The sequence below is a fragment of the Canis lupus genome, chromosome 23, assembly GCF_048164855.1.
Source record: "Canis lupus baileyi chromosome 23, mCanLup2.hap1, whole genome shotgun sequence".
Classification (NCBI taxonomy): Eukaryota; Metazoa; Chordata; class Mammalia; order Carnivora; family Canidae; genus Canis; species Canis lupus.
The window spans coordinates 8,913,711-8,935,232 of record NC_132860.1 but is presented as its reverse complement, the minus strand read 5'-3'; the positions used below and the strand labels follow the sequence as shown (position 1 = coordinate 8,935,232).

Below are 21,522 nucleotides of genomic sequence, written 5' to 3'. Positions count from 1 at the left end.
CTTTATATTCCATTTTAAAGGATTCTGGATCTTTTAAGGAAGGTTCAATAGGCCCTGAAGGCATCCTTATATGCATCAAAACACTATTATTCATAGTAATTCTGTGGGCCTTCAAGAAGAAGTAAAATTAGATTAATTTAAAAAGCACGGATCATAATAACCCATGTGGGAAAAATTCCCAATGGAATAGCTAAATATGTATGGCTTTCCGAAATATAAACTCTCAGCAATCTAGAATGACTTATTCCCCTCAAACTTGGCCAAGTGTTCATTAATTTGAATACTAATAACCACCCCTTATTTCATTCCATGTGCCAGACACTGGGCTAACCACTTACATACGTGCTCTCATTTAGTTCATAAAGCAACCCCGTACATCACGGCTGCACAAGTGAGGGACACGGATGCTCGGCGGGGGCATGACTCACCAAGGCCACCCAGCTGGTAAGAGGCAGAGCCAGATCCCTGCCCTGGTCCGTGCCAGCTCCTGGGACTGTAGACACACTGCCCTTGTGATGACTGCAGTTGATGGAAAATCCACAAATGACCTGTGTAATGCATCAGATGGCAAAGATGGGGGTGGAAGGAGAGTCCTTGCCCTTCAGGGTGGGCATCTGGTGGGCACCAAGGACGCTGAGCAGACCTGGACTCTTCTGCAGGAAAACCAGGGAGCGGGGCTGGTGGCCTGGCTGGGCCCCTGCTCTGCTGTGTGATCTTGAGAAAAAAAGATTGAGTTCTCTGTGCTCCACCCCTTTCTCTAATGTGTAGGGACCATTTGAAATGGGTCCATTTCACCCATTGGAGCTTTTCTAGGCAGTGGTTTTATTTATTTATTTATTTTTTATTTTTATTTTTTATTTTTTTTAAATTTTTATTTATTTATGATGGTCACACACACACACAGAGAGAGAGAGGCAGAGACATAGGCAGAGGGAGAAGCAGGCTCCATGCACCGGGAGCCCGACGTGGGATTCGATCCCGGGTCTCCAGGATCGCGCCCTGGGCCAAAGGGAGGTGCTAAACCACTGTGCCACCCAGGGATCCCAAGGCAGTGGTTTTAAATGAAAGCAGGCATCTACATTGAGAGAGGGGAAGTGGGGGGAAAAGCCGGCAGCTACTTTGACAAAGCCCATGACCCATCCCAAGCGGCCAAAGGGTTCCGTGGACCTGTGGCTACACCTGTGGAGTTGGTGCCGTGCTCCTTGCAAGATGCTGGAGATGTGCAGTGACTGTGTTTCCAGCTTTGCCCTTGGTGCATTTTGGTTTTCTTCAAATTGCTAGTAATCGAACAGTCCTTCCTTGCGGTATTCAGGTACTGAGGGACGTTCCATCTGGTGCAGTATCATGTTTATTATTTTATTATTTTTATTTTTTAAGATTTTATTTATTTATTCATGAGAGACACACACAGAGAGGCAGAGACACAGGCAGAGGGAGAAGCAGGCTCCATGCAGGGAGCCCGACGGGGGACTCATTCCCGGGTCTCCAGGATCACGCCCTGGGCTGAAGGCAGGTGCTAAACCGCTGTGCCACCGGGGCTGCCCCAGTATCATGTTAGACTTCAGAGCCATCAGAACTAAGTCGCGTGCGTCACCACATACCGCCTAGTCGTGGAAATACTGCGGCCGACGTCTGGAGCCAGACCCCCTGGGTGGAGGCCCGACGGTGGTTCCTTTCTGATGGACTGCACACTGCCTCTGATGCTGCATGACTGGTGTGCTCTAACCTCCACGCTGGCACTTCCGTGTCCAAGGGATACATTTTATTCTCTTCCTCCTGGAAAGGCTACCCTCGTGCCATCCGCCGCCTTCGGGGGCCATCAGGCTGTCCGGCAGGTTGGTCTGGGTCTACAGCTCCGTGGCTAATGGTACCGACTTTTGGTGTGTTGCTCTCTGAAGTTGTTCTTGGGTTTCCTAGAGGGCTTCCCCCACCCCTTCACTGAGGGCTAATTGCAGTATAAATTTAGCAACAGTCTTCTTCCCGTTGATGTAACACAGTGCAATTATTATTGGTTTTCTTGTTACAGCTAATAATCAGGTTTTTTTTTTACTTCAATTGATCTGTCAAAAGTCTCCCTCTTTGATTCCAGCCTCTGCGATACAGAGTGATGTGGAGTTCTAAGCAAACAAATGACGCAGCCCTTGAAAATCTGTCAGGGGTAATAAGTGAATCAAAACGAATTTGCTCATCAGCTGTCACTGCCTTCCTTCCCCCTTTTATCTCTTCAGGCCTCTGACAGCAGCTTTTGGAGTGCTGGCTCCCCTGTTGCAGGGGGTTTGGGGGGGGCAGACAGTGAGATGAAGGAAGCAGAGCGGAAAAGGCTCCTCAGATACTGGTGTGAAGTTATTCTAGAACTTTGGCCCTGGAGGTGAGACTGGTCGTTGTATTCTTTCCTACTGTGCAATTCTTTATCTTTCCTTTCCTTTTTTTTTTTTTTAAGATTTTATTTATTCATGAGAGACACACACAGAGAGAGAGAGAGAGTGGCAGAGACACAGGCAGAGGGAGAAGCAGGCTCCATGCGGGGAGCCCAATACGGGACTCGATCCCAGGACCCTGGGATCACGCAGGGTCCTGAGCAAAAGGCAGACTCTCAACCACTGAGCCCTCCAGGCGCCTGGAGTTCTTTTTCTTGTCTGTTGCTACTAAGAAGCTCAGAACAAGGATCAGTGGGTGTCAGGGTAGGAGCATCAGCAACCTCAAGCCTCAAGAACTTGGGGGGATGGTGAGGCTCTGGAGCAATGGATTCTAGAAACCAGAAAACTGGACAGGAAGATCTGCATGCTTTAGCCCTTGCTTAGAATCTTGGAAATGCACACTGCTGCATTTTTGCAAGTTGCCTGCTCTGATGGAGTCCCTGATTACAGATATTGTGAGTTGATTTTCCAAGGATGCCTCCCGAAAGATTGGCACTCACTGCATGAGCCACTGAAAGAGCAAGTGAGAAAGATGGGGCTGAATTATGCCCAGGCTTAGCATAGCCTCTGAAAACAGATCCTCCCAATAAATGCAGGTGTTTTCTCGTGACTTCTTTAAGAAGTCGAGAGGAGAGGGGAGGGGAAACTCCAGATAGTTAATGATTCTCGTTGGATGGGTCCTGATTAATGAGCTTGGGCCATGGAGTGATTTATTTTCTCTGTCCCTTCCTCTTTGAATCAATAAGGAGATTTGAGATTCCAGTGTGAGGATTTGCTGACAGCCTCCATTATTATTTATCTCAAATGTTATCAGTTTCCCAGAGATTTGCCCTCTTGCTCTCTGTTCAGCTCAACCTGGCAACTGCATCCTTCCCTGTGGCCCAGTGTCCCTACCTGGGGAGGTGCTACTGAGCAGCAAGGACGGGTGGGACCTGGTCTCCACCCACATCTGGTGGGAAGAGTGGGAAGGTGGTGGCAGTGTGCACGGTATCTGCAATCTCTGCATCACGGGCAGCTCAGGATACACTTGGGAAATCCAGAGTGACTTGGTGGAGGGACTGATCTAGGAGTGGAGCCTTGGTGAGTGACCCCAGGTGGAGGGACTCAGGCAGGCAAGGTGGCATGAATTCAGAGGTGGGCAAGTGCAAGGTTGAGTCTTCCTGAAGGCAATCTCGATTATTGCTCCTGAGCATTTGGTACGGTAGGCCTGTTATCTCATTCCGTCCTCCCAACAGACTGGCAGGTCTTTTCTGTAAAGAGCCGGATAGTAAATATTTGGAGCTTTGTGGGCCAAAAGCTCTCTGTCACAACTACTCAGCTGTGCTCCTGTGGCAGGAAAGCAGCTAAAGATGACAAGTGAGTGTGGCTGTGTTCCAACAGAGCTTCGTTTACAAAAACATATGGTCAACGGATTGGGCCTGGGTCACGGGTTACCAGTCTGTTTTATTATGCATTTGATATAATCCCCATTTTATGGAAGGTAAGACTGAGATACAGAAAGGTTCATAGAAACTTGCTTGTCCAGAGCCGAGAGCCAACTTGACATGGTCGTTTCCAAAGCCCATCCTCTTAGCCTCCACGTACACTATCTTCCCCCATGAGGGTTGGACACGGTCTGGGGAAGAGTGGGTGGATTAGACTGCCGTGAATCGCAGTGTAAAAAGTCTGACTTTAATTCAGTGGAAAGTGTGGAGCCGTTGATGATTTTTTGAGCAAGTGATAGGATTAGAGCTGTGCTCTGGGGAGACTAAGTTGGCAGTCGTGTGTAGGTAGGCTGAAGTTGAAGGAAGGGCTCTTTTTTTAAATAGTTTGGCGTTAAATAAATAAATAAATAAATAAAAATCAATAGTTTGGAGTAGGGAAGTTCAGTTCTTTGGCGAAGCCATTTCTGACCCCAGTAGAACTTTAAACAGATGCCCACAGGGCCTTACCATGGCTCCAAGGTGTGTGTATGTGTGTCCGTGCGTGTACGTACGAGTATTTATTGAAAGAAGGTTGCTTAACGTTCGTTTCCTTTGGATTGTGTGGACACAGAGAGGACTGGTTTTAGAGAGTAGATCTATTTTGAAATACCTTTAACCTCCAGGAGGACAATGAGCAGGGGTACCAGCATCTCCTTCCACTCAGTAGTGTCCTTATCCATGATCCCCTTCTCCCCTCAGCTGATGGTCTTGGAGCAGGTGGCTGTAAGCTTTGGAATGTTTTCACAGTCCCTGAGACATAGCTTGTGGGATCCCTGCAGGGCTTGAGGGCATTGTGGGTGCCTCTCCTAGCAAGGAAAGGAAACCTTGCTCTTTGAACCAGCCTGGCAAGTTTCTGACCTGCCTTTCTTTGTCTACCATAGTTTGTGATTCCAAAAGGCGGGTGCTTGACTCCTGAAATTATACCTTGTGAAGGAGAAAGAGAGTGAGTCCTTGAGTCATTTATGTCCTGGAGGTCCAAGGTAGAGGCTGGGCTGGTTTTGTTATGCCCCATTTTATAATGCATAGTATAATCATTACAAATCTGTAATTATTTTATTTACTGAACACTTAGCATGTGGTGCATTCTGTGTTCTTTATATATATGAGCTCATTTTATTTTCATAATAGCCCGATGATGTAGGTAGTATTATCCACATCGTACAAACAAAAACACTGGGCCAAAAAGTACAGAGGTAAATGGCATCATGACAGCTAAGATTTAAAGCAAGTGTGTTGATTCCAAAGCTCCCTTCTTTACCATCTCACTCCACTGTCTCCACCTCCTAACCCCCATTGTGGGTTAGGCTCGGGGCTTCTAAGTCTTCCCAACCACCTTTTGAAGTAGGCCTTATTATGCCCATTTTACAGCTGAATAAAGTGAAACTCAGAAAAGTTATGTAATTTGCCCAAGGGCATTGAGGCAGCAAGGGATAGAACTAGGTTTTGGGTTTTTACTTATTTTTAAATTCTTTCAGTAAGAACATAACTGAATAGAAGAATGAGCCTAGGATAGGAGGGTGTCCTGGAGAAAGTAACTGATTTGAGTAACATTGGTATTTGTATTCAGAGAAGCAGCAGAGTGGGACATCTGAGGGATTCTAGAGTCAGCCCGAGTTCAAATCCTGGCTCTGCCACTTACTTATGGTCTTGGACAAGTGGCTTTACCTCTCTACATTTCAAATTTCTCCTCTGAAAAACAGACACGCTAGTAGTATCTACCTCATAGAATGAGGATTAAATGAATACATGTGAAATGTTTATACCAGTGTCTGGCACGTAGTAGGCACTCTATGTTGGATATTAAGTTTCTACTCTGTATAAGGCCCTTTTTTCCAAAAAAATTTTTTTAAAGATTTTATTTATTTGAGGAGAGATGGTGGCGGGGGAAGAGTAGAGGGAGAGGGACAAGCAGACTCTGTGCTGAATGCGGAGCCCTACCTTGATGTGGGCCTTGATACCCACAACCCTGAGATCTTGATGTGAGCTGAAATCAAGAGTCAGATGATCAACCGACTGAGCCACCCAGGTCCCCTTTTCTTTTCCAAATGTTTCATCACTCAGTCCTCATAATAAGGGACAAGTAGATGTTATTGATCCCAATTTCACAGATAAGAAAACCTAGCCTCAGCAAAGTTAAATAGCTTGGCCGAGGTCCTACATCCACTCATCCACAGATACGTATCGCGGACTAATGTGTTAATGCTGTAGGCACCTTGGATACATCACAGAACAAAACAGGTCTAAATCCCTACCCCGTGGAACCTCCAGAACTGGGACTTGAACCCAAGTCTGCCTTTTTTCCTTTTAATGTTTTTTTTTTCTCTTCCTTTTATAACAATTCAATAATCATTGCCATTTAGGATTGGCCATTTAATGACCAAAATGGTGCCCCACTTCCTCAGCTTTCTCAGTACTTACAAAATTGAAAATGATGGTGCTTTGCTAGACTTTTGATCTCTGACAACTTGGGAATCCTAGGGAAGGAAAGTAACATGGATTTCAGGATTAGATACCTTGGACTCAGCTGGGAAATAGACCCATCCTGCAGTGTGCCTCTTCGGCAGTGGGTCTCTACAGTGGAAGACCGAGAATGAGGTGTGGATGAAGCCTCCGGGACGGGGGGCAGTGTCTATTCTCAGCTCTTGATGAAGTGGAAAGTGCAGCCCACCTTGACCCGATGAGGCTCTCGCCATCCCAGGTGGAATAGCCAGGGGTGCTGCCTCCCAGAAGGGTCCTACTCCGCGAGGCCAGCCCCTGGCCTGCTGTCCCCATTCTGTGATCCCTGGCGGCGGGCGGGGGTGGGGGGTAGCGCCCCTTGTGTGAGATTACTCTGGGCTTGTCGGAAGGACAGAGTGGAGGAGGGCCCGGATGAGGGTAGGCCTCCCACTGCTCTGGGAGTCACACACAAGGTCTCAGAGCAGGCCTGCTGGAGAGAAACGATCACCTCCATCATTTTGGTGGAGACATCGTATGCGTTAGTATATGAACTTCTTGCTACTAGTTTGTGGAGAGTCGAGGTGGCGTGTTCCCTTAGAGCCGTCATTTGTTCCTATCACTGTAGGGGTGGGGAGAGGTGCTGATGTGTAGGGCCTGCACGTCCCTCCGCAGACTCACAAACCTGTCCTAGAACCTAGCACTCACAGTCGATGAGGCTTCTAATTCTGTTTGTGTTTTGGCTTATTTCAGTTAGGGAGAAAGTTTCCAGGTGAGTTTTCTTGTGCATCACTATAGGCCTGTTTTGAAAGTAAAAGATCCTCTTGTGCGGACAGAGAGGAGCAGGTCTGTGACAGAGGAGCACATCCGGTGTCCCCTAAAGGGATCTGCTCTCCTGATCCCACAGGTGGCCCAGCCTCTGCCTTTCAGGCTGCTGTCCACACCCATGCTGTGTTTTTGTTTTGTTTTAAGATTTTTATTTATTTATTCATGAGAGGCACAGAGGGAGAGGCAGAGACATGGGCAGAGGGAGAAGCAGGCTCCTTTCAGGGAACCTGTTGTGGGACTCGATCCCAGGACCCCGGGATCACGCCCCAAGCCCACTGAGCCACACAGGTGCCCCCCATGCTGTGTTTAAATATGTTGGAATTTGCCGGGTTTTTAAAATTCTTAATAGTCCTAGAATCCCAACAGTGAAAATGATGCTTTTAAATTAAACAGATTACATTTGAGCTGATTGCGAGGTCATCAATAACGCCACTCACACACGAGTAATTGAAGGGCTCTGTGTTGGTGAACTTGGCTTCTTTACAAGGGACCCAGGCCCCTGAGAGCTCCGCTAGCTCAATAGCCCTCCTTACCCTGAAATGGCCCATTAAAAGAGGCCTGTTGGGTGGTAACCTCCCCATACGTTTTCTCAATAAAGAGAAAAAGATGGGAAGGGGTGGGGTGGTGGCAGCAGCGGGCTGGGGGAGGCTCCTCTTGCATTTCGAGCCACAGCCTCTCAAAGCCGTCTGGAGCAGGCTGTTTAGTTCTGTGTCCCCGTCCCATTCAGGCCTTTGCATGCTTTGAAGCTTTCTTTAGCTTTTCCCTGCGTCTTGATGGCAGATCTCTCAATAGGCAAAAGCCCAGCCTGGGGAGCTGAATGGTCCCTCTGCACCGGGCTCTGCATGTTAATGGCACTGGCTGGCCCAGGACAGTGCGCTGGCGGGACGGGGGTGACTGCACAGCCCCCCGCGGCTGCCTCCGACACAGAGCCAGGGTCTGAGTCTGTTCCTAAAGTTGCCTGTTTGCTTTTCTTTTGCAGATCTACACGGACTGGGCCAATCATTATTTAGCCAAATCAGGCCACAAACGCCTCATCAAGGACCTCCAGCAAGATGTGACGGACGGCGTCCTCCTGGCTCAGATTATCCAGGTTGTGGGTAAGAGTGGGTTTGACTCTGGGATCGAGGAGTTACAGTGGAGACCCAGAAGGGGACGGGGCTGGACACAGGGCCTGGAACCCCGAAATCTCCCAGGAGGATACAGCGTTTCTGTTGCATGTGATGACGGTTTATTTGATAATGTCCTGTGCTTGGGGAGCATGGGTACCAGCTTGCTTTTCCTGGTAAGAGGACCCTCTTGATGCTCTCAGCAGAAGGGTTAGAGGGAAGTCTGAGGAGGGCTCTCTGCCCCTTTCTTGCCTCCTGTCTTTCTGGCTCTCCTTTCCCCCGTCTGATGTTACATTTTTTTTGTGGATTACTTTGGAAATATTTACCAAAAACAAACCAAAAAAATGTACCACAGGAGTGGTTTAGTCCTGCCAACTCTAACTGGGTCCGAGAAATCAAAGGATCAAACTTCACAGAGGGTCGGCTCTGGTTTTAACACTGGGGGAAGGGATTTGGGGGCCGTGTGCCGGGAAGAGTGGGTTCATCCCGGGAAGGCAGGTGGGCACAGGCTGGACACAGCTCTGCCTTGAGCCTTAAGACTTAAGGGAAGCGTCCCCCGCAGCCCTGCCCGAGAGCTCAGACAGAGGAGGCAGGAGGTCAATTAGATGGCATTAGGCTGATTGTTGTCGCTGGCAGCTATGGTGGCGGCCTCACGCCAAAGGAAAAGGCACAAGGACAGAAGCCCCAGCCCCTTGGGTGTGCGTTATTGTGGGAAAGTTATTTATCTTTCAAGTCGGAAAAAAGTGGCTTTTTAGAGTTGTAGCCTCGCTCACATCTGTGGAGATTGTACCTGAAAACACAGGCAAGTTGAGTTGGCCTTAGCTGGAAACTTTTGGACTGCCGCTGCCACTCAGATCCAGGTATCCCTGCTGTCCTAAGATTGATTTCTGAAGATAGGCTTGTGCTGGCTCCCCTTCTTTGTCTTTCTGTCCACCCTGTGTTAGTTGTCTGTTGCTGTATAAGTCATTGCCACAGACTTAGCATGTACGTATTATCTCATAGCTTCTGGGTGTCCGACGTGCAGGCATGGCTTAGCTGGTGTCTCTGCAAGGCTGCAGTTAGGATGTTGGCTCGGCTGAGTCCTCACGTGGAGGCTTGACTGGGGAAGGGGCCGGGTTCACTCTGCGTTGGCAGATTCATTTCCTTGCTATTGTAGGAGGTGGTGAGCCCTGACTTCTCACTGACTATTGGCTGGAGGTCTTAGCTCTTAGAAGCCCCTCTCTGCTCCTTGCCATGTGGATCTTCCAGTGTAGTTGCTTTGATTGAGCAGCAAGGGAGAAAGTTTCTAGAACGAATCGGCTAGCAAGTTGTCATCTTCTGCTGTGTAACATGACTGGGGGGGTACCATCCCATCGCCTTTGCCACATGTTGTTGGTTACAAGCAAATCCTTGGATCCATCATACTCAACGGGGCTGGGGGTGGTGGTGGTGGTACAAGGGCTTAGAATCAACCAGGAGGATCGTTGGGGGTGACCTAGAAGTCTGTCTGCTATACTTCCTTTTCCTCCTCTTCCTCTTTCTACTTTTTTTTTTTTCTCCAGCTCTTCTCAGGATGGAAGTTTTTAGAACTTTCATGGTTCTAGAAACCATGGCTGACACCCAATGTTACATTGGTTTCAGGTGTACAACATAGTGATGCACCATTTCTATCCACGATGCTTTGCTCACTACAAGTATAGCTGCCATCTGTCACCATGAAGCGCTATTACAGCATCATTGGCTTAACTCCCTGTGCTGTGCCTTTCATCTCCATGACTTAACCATTCTGAAACTGGAAGCCTGTGTCTCCCACTCCCTTTCACCCATTTTGCCTACTCCCCCCTACCCCCTTCCTCTTCCTACGTAGACATCTTGGACTAGAACCTATTTCTCTTCCTCCTACTCTTTATCACTCTCACCAGTCTTCTGCAAATTTCTCTCCATTTCCTCAACATCCCTATGAAGTAGGTGACACTTGCCCCATTTTATACCCATAGAAGCTGAGGTTCAGCGAATCTCAGTAGCTCAATATCACACAATTAGTCTGCAAGGGGATTCTGACCTGGGTTAGTTTGCTTCTAAAGCCTCTGTTCTTTGCCCTGCTTTATTATACCCCCTCTCAAACCAGAGTCACGGAACTCAGTACAAGGATCTGCCCCCCGTCACTTTAGTTCAGTAGCCATTTGTGGAGCACTGACTATGTGCCAGCATTGTGCTCCAAGCTAGGAATAAAGAGATAAGTGTGCAAGGCCTGTGACCTTGGACGAAGGAGTAGCATCTTCTTAGTGAGGTCTTCATAGAAGAGAGGACTTGCACTTGGGCTGAGTTTTGATCTCCACATCAGCAGTGTCACGTTAGGTACTACTATCACTGAATCTTGGGGCTGTGCAGTATTTCTACCAGGACCTTCTCAGGTTTCAGCACCAGGGACAAGAGAGAAAGTGGGAAAGGATGGAACCGAGAGGCCTTGCTCTCATCCCTGCTTCATTGTTCCCAACCGTGGGACCTCAGAGTCCTTTTCCTCTGCTCCCCCTGTTTCTCTGTCTTTAAAATGGGCACAGCCTGGTATTTGTGGCAGTCTTAGGAAATGGAAGGTAGGTAGCAAACATGACATGTATTTGGAATCTAAAGTGTTCTCAGATAGCACTTGGTAGCCACCTCCTAGAAAGGTACGAGTACGAGGATGACAGGGCCTTGATATCCATGTTAGGGGGTATCATGATAGATTCATTATGTCTGTCATGGGCTCAAAATAAATGAACTTTGCATGTATGCCATGAATTTACTATGCACAGTGCTACAGAATGTAGCCAGCACAGTTTTTATCCTTGCTCAGGATGATGTTATCCTGAATCTGTTTGGATGACATGAACCTCCCTAGATGACAGTGGCCTTGCTGGGCCTGAGCTACTGGACTGATCTCAGGGCCTCAAGTTAGAACCAGTGCCTGGCTACCAGTGCCAGTGCCTGAGGCCCCAGCTTGCTCTCCCTTAGCCCTCTGAGAGAGGCTGGGGAATCTAGTAATAGAATAAGACCAGGGATCCCTGGGTGGTGCAGCGGTTTAGCGCCTGCCTTTGGCCCAGGGCACGATCCTGGAGACCCAGGATCGAGTCCCACGTTGGGCTCCCAGTGCATGGAGCCTGCTTCTCCCTCTGCCTATGTCTCTGCCTCTCTCTCTCTCTCTCTCTCTCTGTGTGACTATCATAAATAAATTTTAAAAAATTAAAAAAAAAAGAATTAAAAAAAAAAAAAAGAATAAGACCAGATGTTAGCACCTGTCTCTGTCCTTGACTGTGCTGGGCTCACACCCTCTGCTCTGGCTGTGGAGAAAAGAGACCCAGAAAATGAGGGCTGAAAAGGTAGCGACACGTAGGAATCCTGCACAACTACTTCTCTAGATTGTTTCTCAGCCCATTCAGAGCATTTAGAGTATCTTGTGAAGACACATCTCTTGGTGAGGGAGAGAGAGCAGCATTTTCTGACCAAGCTGTTGAACTATTGACCGATTGTACGTTTTGCTTTGAAGCCCGTGCTTTCTCCCACACGTGTCCTTTAAAATAAAACCTAAAAAGATACATTTGTATGTGTACATGTGTTTGACATATACATATACATGTGTATGTGCCTCTATTGGTCTATCTAAAATTTTCCAAGAATTGGAGTCCACCATGTGCGGGACAGAATTTTAGTGTTGCAATTGTTCTTTGGCTGACGAGCCCCCATTCATCTGGAAAAGACCACATCTTTCCTAGCTCCCCCCACTGCAGCGCTGGAGGGACCCTCCTCTGTCATTCCACTGGCTTCTGTATGAACCCTGGGGCTGAGTTGTCTTTCTTTTTTGGCATATAACACTTAGCATGGTGGTTGGTGAGCAATGATGTTCGAGAAAAATCTGCAAGCCTGGTTGGATTGTTTCCGACAGGTGGCCTACTGGATTTTCCCCTTCTCAGCAGTTAGTATTTCCTGAACATGCATCTAAACTGGATGCCACACTCTCCTCCTTTCCAGGATTCTGTTGCAGGTCTCAACTCAAAGGTTTGGAAAGGACCTCTAAAAGCCCCAACCTGATGCATGCATTTCTTTTATGAAGAGTAGTCAATAGACTGTTAAATACTTCCCGTGATGGGCAGCTTACTGCTTCTCTAGTTAGCTATTTCTAATGATGGGGAGTTGGAATCCTCCCGAAGCTTTCCTTTCACTAGGTCAAAAATCTGCCCCTACCTCCTTGGTAGTATCTCCCGATGAGTACTCCTTCTGCCCTCCGTGGCGACAAAGAATGACCATAATCTGAGACCACAAGAGCTTCAAAATTGAGGAAAGTTGTAGATCATAACTCTGGAATAAAATAGGAATCTACAAGTCTGCACCGACAGCTACATCCCTCAGTGGAGAAGAAAGAACTCCACTGTATTGGAGAACACAGACTGACAAATGGAGAGGGAGTTGCAACCATGACGGTGAAGATCAGTTAAGGCGAGAAGCAATGGATGCTGACATCTGGAGGAGAGAGTTTGAGGAGCAAGCTATTTGCATGGCCTCAAAGTGTCTCTTCACTGATTGCTTATTAGTTGCAAGGGGGGAAGTGTATCTGCATGAGGGAGAATCATGTCATGACCAGGAGATCAAAATTCTGTCACTGGCAAGGGGTAAATGGGTATCGTGCTTGCTGATGTGTGATACCCGAGAAGAACATAACATCGCTTATGCTGAATTCCAGGCAGGGAATGAAAACCTGAAACTAATCATGAAGAATTATAGACAAATTCAAATCGTGGAACATTCTATTTAAAAACAAAAACAAAAGAAAAAAAAAAAAAAAACAACTGGCCTGTATTGTTCAAAAATGTCAGCTCTCTGAAAGACCAAGGCTGAGAAATTGTTCCAGAATAGAGGAGATTAAAGAGATGTGACAACTAAATGTACTACAAGATCCTGGACTGGATCCTATGTCAGGGAATAAAATGCTGCAAAGGACATTTTTGAGTCTATTGCCAAAATTGGGATTATATCAATGTTAAGTTTTTTTGAATTTTATAATTGTAACCAGGGGATAATTTTCTTGTTCTTCATAAATGCATACTAAATCTAAGGGATAAAGGACGTGATCTATGTAGTCCACATGAAAATGATTCAGAAAAAAAAAATCTGTATACCTGTACAGAGATGGGGGGAGAAAAGGAGAAAGGATAGTGTGTGGGAATCCTCTGTATTATTCCTGGGACTTTTCTGTCCATTTGAAGGTTTTGTTTTTTTTTTTTTTTTTTTTTTTAAGGTTTTATTTATATATTTTAGGGAGAGTGAGCATGTGAGCCCAGGAGAAGGGTAGAGGGAGAGACAGAGTCTCAAGCAGACTCCTCACCAAGCACGGAGCCTGACATGGGGCCCAATCTCATGACTCCGAGATCAGGACCTGAGCCAAAATCAAGAGTCGGGTGCCTAACTGACTAAGCCACTCAGGCACCCCCGTATGAAGTTATTTCAAAGTAGTTAACATATCTAAATGAAGGCCCCTTGAAACTTGCAGTCAGGGAGATTGTCCCTTTTGAGGGGACCATTCCTTTTGAGTCCTGGGAGAAATGTAGCACATCCTGATTGAGGACCAGTGGTGCTGTGAGACCATAAAAGCCTGATTCTAGGAGGTAGAATCAAGGAAGGGCTCCTTGAGGAATGTATTTACCTTCAAGCCAAGACCTGAAACTTGCAGTTGGCTAGGTGAAGCAGTCAGGAGGGCATTCCTGGCAGAGAAAATAGCGTGCAGAGAGGCTGGGAGGCTAGAGAGCCAAAGGGTCAACAAGGCAACATGAGACCAGGCTACCAGACACAGGGCAGTGGATTATGGGCTTTGCCTAAGCGTGAAGGCTAGTGGCTGAAGAGTTGACTTTTCACGTCGGGCAGTGCCATGATCAGATGTGTGGCTTGAAGGCAAGCCTTCAGTGGTTAGAGCACAGACACTGATCCTGAGTCTTCAGCTACCCGAGATAGATCAATTCTAGAGTCCATCTGTCTGTCCCAGGATTTGGGCTTCTCAGATGGTGGCATGTTGTGGGGCCCACACTCTTCTACCATTGCCTTCTGCCTGTGAGGCAGAAACGGACCTCTTGCCTTTCATGACCGAGGGTCCGGTCTCCATCGAACCTCTTATTAGTGTGATTATCTCCCTGAGTCATGAGCTGCCCGAAGCCGGCAGTTGCCTGCCAGCCCATCACAGTGCCATTGCCATGAGTTATTAGAAAGGTTTACGAGGCCAGGATAAACAGCATGAATCAAGAGGGAGAGACAGGCCTCCCTCCTCCTGCTTACATTGCTGTCACTCAGGGAGAGTGCCAGAAGGGGTTGGAGGGAGAGAAGGGGTGGGAGGCAGGGAGGAAAGGATAGAGAGAGAAAGGAGGGAAACAGAATGAACAAAAGAGGATTGAGGAGGAGCAAGGACAGAAGACAGGGGAAGAGCTTTCCTATTAGAAGTGAAGAGAGCTGATAACAGCTCCTTTTCCACCACCATGTGGGCTGCCTCTGATCAGCCGGGAATTCAGACCCAGGACTGTGCCCTTTTCCATTGATGACCTACTACCATTGTGCACCTTTGGGTAAGTCCTCTGCCCTTCTGGGCATCCAGTTTCTCTCTCTTCCTGTTGGCAGGGCTGCCGACTGCCCCAGGCATAGATGCATGGGCTGGTGAAATGCTCTCAACCCTTTCCTTTGGAAAGCAGTGAGCTTGGTGCCACTCTTCTTACTTAAAAAGCTTTCCGATTACTAACTTGTCACCTTGTGTGCAGGCAGGTTACTGTATTCGTGTGCTGAGAATGTCTTGAGCATGCTGGAATAAATAAATTAGCCCTGGCACTTAGGGATGCCAGTTTTAATCATAGTTGAGGACTTCAGGGACAAATGCCTCTGCTTCTTTGGTTATCTGCTTTTGGGTTGCAGCCAAAGACCCCCTACGACAAGTTAATAAATTCGGTTCAGAAGACCAAGCTCTTCTTCCTTCTTATCAACAGAATCAGAGCTGCTGTTACTGCTCTAAGTATTTATGACAGCCATAGAAATTCTTGAGAATTTAAGCAAAGGAGAAGTATTTAAGTTACATGAAACTGGAAACTAGGAGGTTCAAGATTTGTTTTGCATTTTTATTAAGCATGTGAGTTTGGGTTTGAGCATTTGATTTATCTCTTCCTGTATATCTTTAGGGTAGTCATCCATAGGCTCCACTCCATTGGCTTATTTTGAATGTTGTAAAATGGCATGAAGCTTATAGGAGCTGAGATATTTGAATTCAGGTGGTACCTGACCGTAGTTTAGGTGACTGACCGTGAAAAGGAAGTAGAGTAGTAATTAGTAATTAGTATTAGTAATTAGTCCAAGCCCTTTGGGTTTTTTTTTTATCCAGATGGTATATAAAGAATCTTTAAAATGATTTCTTAGGATCACAGTTCCATCCTTCACTTTAATGAGCATTAATGACCTAATGCTGAATTGGGTATTGATTGAAATCTGATGACTTATGACTTTTGGCCATCATGAGTATCCAGTTGGAAGATACCTTGAATGGCCTGAATTCTCAAAAGCCACATATTTATTCTCCAGTGTTCTATATCAAAACCCAAGGTCTGAGTGCAGGCCTGATATAATTTCCCTTGAAGAAGTGCCATTTGTCAAGGATCTTTTTTTTTTTCTCCAACTTAAGTATGTATGTGTATATTGACAAGTGAAAGGACAACTGCCTCAAAATAGACATAAAACTTTGATTCTTTGAAATGTTCAGAATACTCATTCCTTAGTTCCTCTCAAAAAATATTTGAGTGGCTACTGTGTGTGAGGCGCTATCACCAGCTCTGGGGTTACAGTGGGAAAGAGCAAGTGATAGAACGTGTTCTGCTGGAGTTTACGCACTAGTGATCTGTTCCGGGTGATCGTAATTTTGGCATTCTCTAGCGAACTAAAGAACAAATATCTGAGAGTCATCCCATCCATGGGACATTTCTTAACATGTTTTTTAAAGGCTCTATGGTACCTCTTTTGGGAGTAAGGGAAGCAGGTGGAAAAAGCTTCCTCAAATGTCTGTCCTAGTGTGCTTAAGAGTCGAATCTCTGAAGATTGGTATCTTCAGAGGTGGAGCATAAGACTCAGTATCTATTATTCTGCACAAATTCTAAAGGTGTAGGTTAGACTGACTATATACTAACTGGACTGACTCATGGTGATTAGATTTATTTATTTATTTATTTATTTATTTATTTATTTATTTATTTATTTATTTTTACATAAAAAAAATTAAGTTCAATTTGCCAACATATAGTGGTGATTTTAAAGATTTTCTTACCCCTAGCTTACCTTCTCTCTCAAGGTAGAAACGCTAGAGAAAAAAGAAGCCCCATTGAGGTAATGGTGAGCTATATGTAGAGTCAGGTGTTATAAAATGGAGGCTTGGACACTTTGATTCTGTTATCCTTTTCAGATAGTTTTTAATATCTTTTCATGGAAGTTTTTGGCATCGTATTTGTTAAAATCTGGTGTAATAGTTTTGTTTTTTTTTTTAAATTCAGTTTTATAAGCATTTCTTGAGCCCTGAGGACACAGATGTGAAAACCAAAATCTCCATGTCTGCCAGGCCGTGAACAGCATAGGTGGGGGAGATGAGAAAAGGAGTTACACCTTAGATGATTTTTTTTTTCTTTTCACCTTAGATGATTAAGAGCAAAGCAGAGATAGGTACACCTGTGCTGAGTGAAGAGAGACCTGCAGGTGTTTCTCCACCTGGGTCAGTGGGGGTTGGGGGGTGGAAGGACAGCAGACAGGGAAGGAAGTTATGAAGGCTTCACAGAGTGGGACACCTGGGTGGCTTCGTGGTTGAGCGTCTGCCTGCAGCCCAGGGTGTGATCCCAGGTAGTATTAGCTCCACCTTGTAGATGAAGAAACTGTAGCCCAGAGAGGTTGAGTGACACGGTGAAGATCACACAGCTAAGAAGCTGTAGAGCTGAGATTCAAACTGGGGTGTCTTTGCCTCCAAAGGCAGCGCCCTGACCTCTACATATATTGCCTTTTTGTGGTGCTGCTGTGGCAAACTCAACCCCTCCACCCCCCAGAGATAACTTAGGCTGTTATCTTACAGGGATTCCCCGATACTTTACCGTGAGAACCTTTGCCCCTTGTCACTGGTATTGATTTCTAGTTAATTCAACAAAACCTTTTTTTCCCACCTCTCTAAGGAGCTAGGTGAGATTATGACTCCTAAGAGTGTGTTTCAGAGCTAACTTGGACTTACTCTGTGGCTTTGGATAAGCCATTTTTAAATCTCACTCTTTCGGGATGCCTGGGGGGCTCAGTGGTTGAGTGTCTGCCTTCAGCTCAGGGCATGACCCTGGAGACCCGGGATGGAGTCCCACATTGGGGTCCCTGCAGGGAGCCTGCTTCTCCCTCTGCCTGTGTCTCTGCCTCTCTCTGTGTGTCTCTTGTGAATAAATAAAATCTTAAAAAAAACCTCACTCTCTTATTTTCTCTGTGTGCTGCCACTTTGGGAATAGGATTATTATTCATCCTATTGGCATTAAGCAATATTAGCATTTCTGGCTAAAGATGAGGTGAGACGGCCAACAGACACATGAAGTGGTGCTCTACTCATCAGGGAAATGCAAATCAAAACCACAGTGAAATCACTTCACACCTGTTGGACTAGCTAATATCAAAAACACCAGAAACAAGTGTTGGCGAGGACGTGGAGAAGAAGGAATCCTTGTGCACTGTTGGTGGGAATGCAAACTGGTGCAGCCACTATGGAAAACAGGTTCCTCAAAAAGTTAAAAATAGGATTACCATATGATCCAGTAATTCCATTACTGGATATTTACCCAAAGAATACAAAAACCACTAACTCAAAGGGATACAGGCACCTGTTTATGGCATCATTATATACAATAGCCAAACTATGGAAGCAGCCCAAGTCTTTATCGATACATGAATGGATAAAGAAGGTGTGTGTGTGTGTGTGTGTGTGTGTGTGTGTGTGTGTGTGTGTAATATTATCCAGCCATAAAAAAGAATGAAGTCTCGCCATTTGCAACAATATGGATGGAGCTAGAGAATATACTACTAGGTGAAATAAATCAGAGAAAGACAAATACCGGATGACTTCACTTGTGGAATTTCAGAAACAAAGCAAACAAAGGGAAACACAAGAGACAGATGAAAAACTGGACTCTAAACTCCAGAGAACAAACTGATGGTGACTAGAGGGAAGACGGATGGGGGACGGGGGAAATAGGTGATGGGGATTGAGGACTGTACTTGTGATGAGCGCTGAGTCATGTATAGAACTGTTGAATTGCTATATTGTACCCCTGAAACTAACATCACACTGTACATTAACTACACTGGAATTAAAATTTTTTTTTAAAAAAAATTAACAAAAAGAAAAAGACGAGGTGAGATGCTACCATCTATGCCTTCCATCCCCAGGAGTGGAACTGTGGCTGGACCGATCCATTCTGAACCATCCCATCTTGTGTGTGTGTGTGTGTGTGTGTGTGTGTGTGTGTGTGTGTATTTGGGGGAGTGGGGGTCCTAATTGCCTTCCTAAGAGGAGCCTCAAGCAGAGTCACAGCTCAGTCTATTTCTCAGTCTCCGCACGTTTCTATGATGCCCCATCACTCCGGGACTGTCGTCAGTGCAGTTGTCTCTGCTTTAGATGCCGATGACCTTGCCCCAGCTGTCCCTGGAGGACGGCGGCTCGATGAGTAAGTCCTGAAGCTTGCTAGCTGCGTCTCGGCATTTCGCGGGGCTGCGCTGATTGGACGGACCCCAGGATGGGCCTTAGGACTTGGTTGGCCTCAAGGGTCCTGAGCATCACTACTCAAAGTGTCTGGGGGTGAATTTTTTTTTCTGACTCGTGTTTCCTTTTTCAGCAAACGAGAAGATTGAAGACATTAATGGCTGTCCGAAGAACAGATCGCAAATGGTAAGTGGTACACGGCTGGCGAGGGTTTGCGTGGTGGAAGTACGTCCTGCCTCTCAATGGTACTGACCATCCTGAAAACATTCACACCATAGGCTTTCCTCTAGGGGATCGTAGTAATAAACTAACAGCTATTTCCAAGTAGCCGTGGTCGGCTTCTCTGACATTTGTTGGCATTTACTGAAACGTGGCCGTGATTTTTACGTAGATGGCGAGACAGGGAATATGGAATACTGCCCTTTCTTTCAGAAACAAATTATGCAGACCTGGTGCAAACATGCACTTGTTGAGAATTTGGACCATTGTGACTCATTCCGCTTTCTCAAAGACACACGACGATCTCTGTTTGTGTGTGGCGCTGAGGCACAGATGAGGTCATGGTATCTTACTCAGAAATCGGGGCATGTGGTCTGATTGCCTTTAAAGGTTAGAATGATGCGAAATCACAATGGTGACAGGAGACGTGAAATGTATAATCGTATCCAAACCATTCTTAACCTTCGCAAGCGGTAGTCTCCCTGGTGTGATAACGCTTAAGCTCTGATACTTGAGCTTTTAAAAAAAAAAAAAACCAAAAACAAATCTTTTAACATCTGTTCTTTTTATATGTCCTGTGCATAATCTTTGAATTAAAATTCACGATCACTATCGAGTTCAGAAAACATTCAATTGTGATGCCCTAAGTACCTGGTTTTTCCCTTCAACATGCTTTTCAAGCAATCTTTACACCAAGTATGTATATATCAGACTGTTTAAAATACTACCTGTTTAAATACGAAGGTGACAACTTTTTATTTTTGCAGGTTGTTAATTTGCTTTCAGAAACCTAAGAAAAAGGCATAATCTGTTTTTCTCTGACCTTCCCCTACTCCTTTTGAGTTGACACAATTTGATAGTGTCATTCCAGAACATATCAAAGCGATTGGCATTCCTTGGTTTTCCCTTTTAATTTTCCCAAGTGTTTGTTATCCTAATGATTTGGACAGATAACCTCTTCGGTCAAGTTTACTTTTCATGCATAAAAACACATTTTTTATTTTAAAGAGGAGTGTGTGTGTGTGGTAGGGAGTCCTTCAGTTTACATTCTGAAACAAGTTTCTCTTTTTTTGTCATTTCACTGGAGATTTTTGTTTCTTTTTGTTTGATCTAGAAAGCAATCACTCCTTACATAGGAAAGTCCCCATGCAGACATCTCATGGCTGCTTTGACTTTTGGGAAAGCTTGGCTGCTATTTTTGCTCGAGCTACTGCAGCTGTCTAGTGTATTAATAATTGAGAAAATTTGGAAGAAAGAAGACTTAATTTAGTGCAAGCATTTTACACATGCAGTCATATCTTTACATGAAAGAGATGCAGGACTTCCCCTTGGGAAAGATACCGATGCATTTGTCCCAGCCCATTATAATGCGTATGTAGACCTGACATTTGAAGGTAATGAACCTTTTATTCTATTTGGCAGTTTTGTATTTTCTGCACTTTCTGTTGGAGGTGTCAAAGTCCACTTTCAAGATTGTGAAATAATAATGTCACCTCAGATTCTTTGGTGCAAATTTAGTTCAATATGCCAAATGTTATTTATAAATGCTACCAATGGCACCAATGCAATTTTGTGGTTTCTCTAACTCTTTCAGCTGTGAAAGTATTGTTTTCTTTTTTTTCTTTTCATGGCCTGTGGGTGTTTTTTTTTTTTTTTTTTTTAGAACACAGGAATATGAAATCCTATAATTGTCTGTGATAATTAGTTCCAGCTTAGGGGCGGGGAGGCAGACACGGTCTGGTGGCAAACGTAGCAGAGAATAGTTCAGCATACAGGATGTGAGTCTAGGAAAATGTGAAAACCTCTGCCACAGCCATTCCATTCTGTAGGAAATGAGAAGGATGATAAAGACAACAGGGCCATTGTTGTTAGCCCTACATCACAAACTGTGACAAATCCATAAGACAGAACCTTACCCAGAGCACACAGGAGGTGCTTCTTAGACAAGCACAGACATTGTCCCATCTACTAGGACCCCTGAGCGCGTGTGTGCGGGTGCACCCACATGCACCTGTACGAGCATATACACGGTTAATGCATTTCTACTCCTAGGAAGCATACTTTGGGAATATGGCACAGTGGGTGGCACATAGATTCCTAGAAGGTCAGACTCCCAATTAGGCTTTACCGAGGGTAGTCCATGATAGAGATTTGCTGCTGTTTGCTAAAAATTGCCTAGTTGGAGGGGACAGAGGGGAAGGCATGCGGGGAGCACCATGTTGGTAAGAGGAGGATGACACGCAATGAGGCAAGAACTTGGGGAGTGCACCTGTTCAGAGGATAACTGTCTATCCCTTGAAAATAACCAGCAGAGT

At 45.7% G+C, this 21,522-nt stretch overlaps 1 protein-coding gene across 6 annotated transcripts in view; it reads left to right on the top strand.

Moving 5' to 3' along the window:
• The window catches only part of NAV2 (neuron navigator 2), a 727,084-nt gene that overhangs the window by 440,922 nt on the left and 264,640 nt on the right, over positions 1-21,522 (top strand). For all 6 annotated transcript variants that reach the window (XM_072793786.1, XM_072793782.1, XM_072793781.1 and 3 more), the window contains 2 exons: positions 8,121-8,238; positions 19,122-19,174. In XM_072793786.1, the coding sequence (XP_072649887.1) occupies positions 8,121-8,238; positions 19,122-19,174 (171 nt within the window). The remainder of the gene's footprint in view (positions 1-8,120; positions 8,239-19,121; positions 19,175-21,522) is intronic.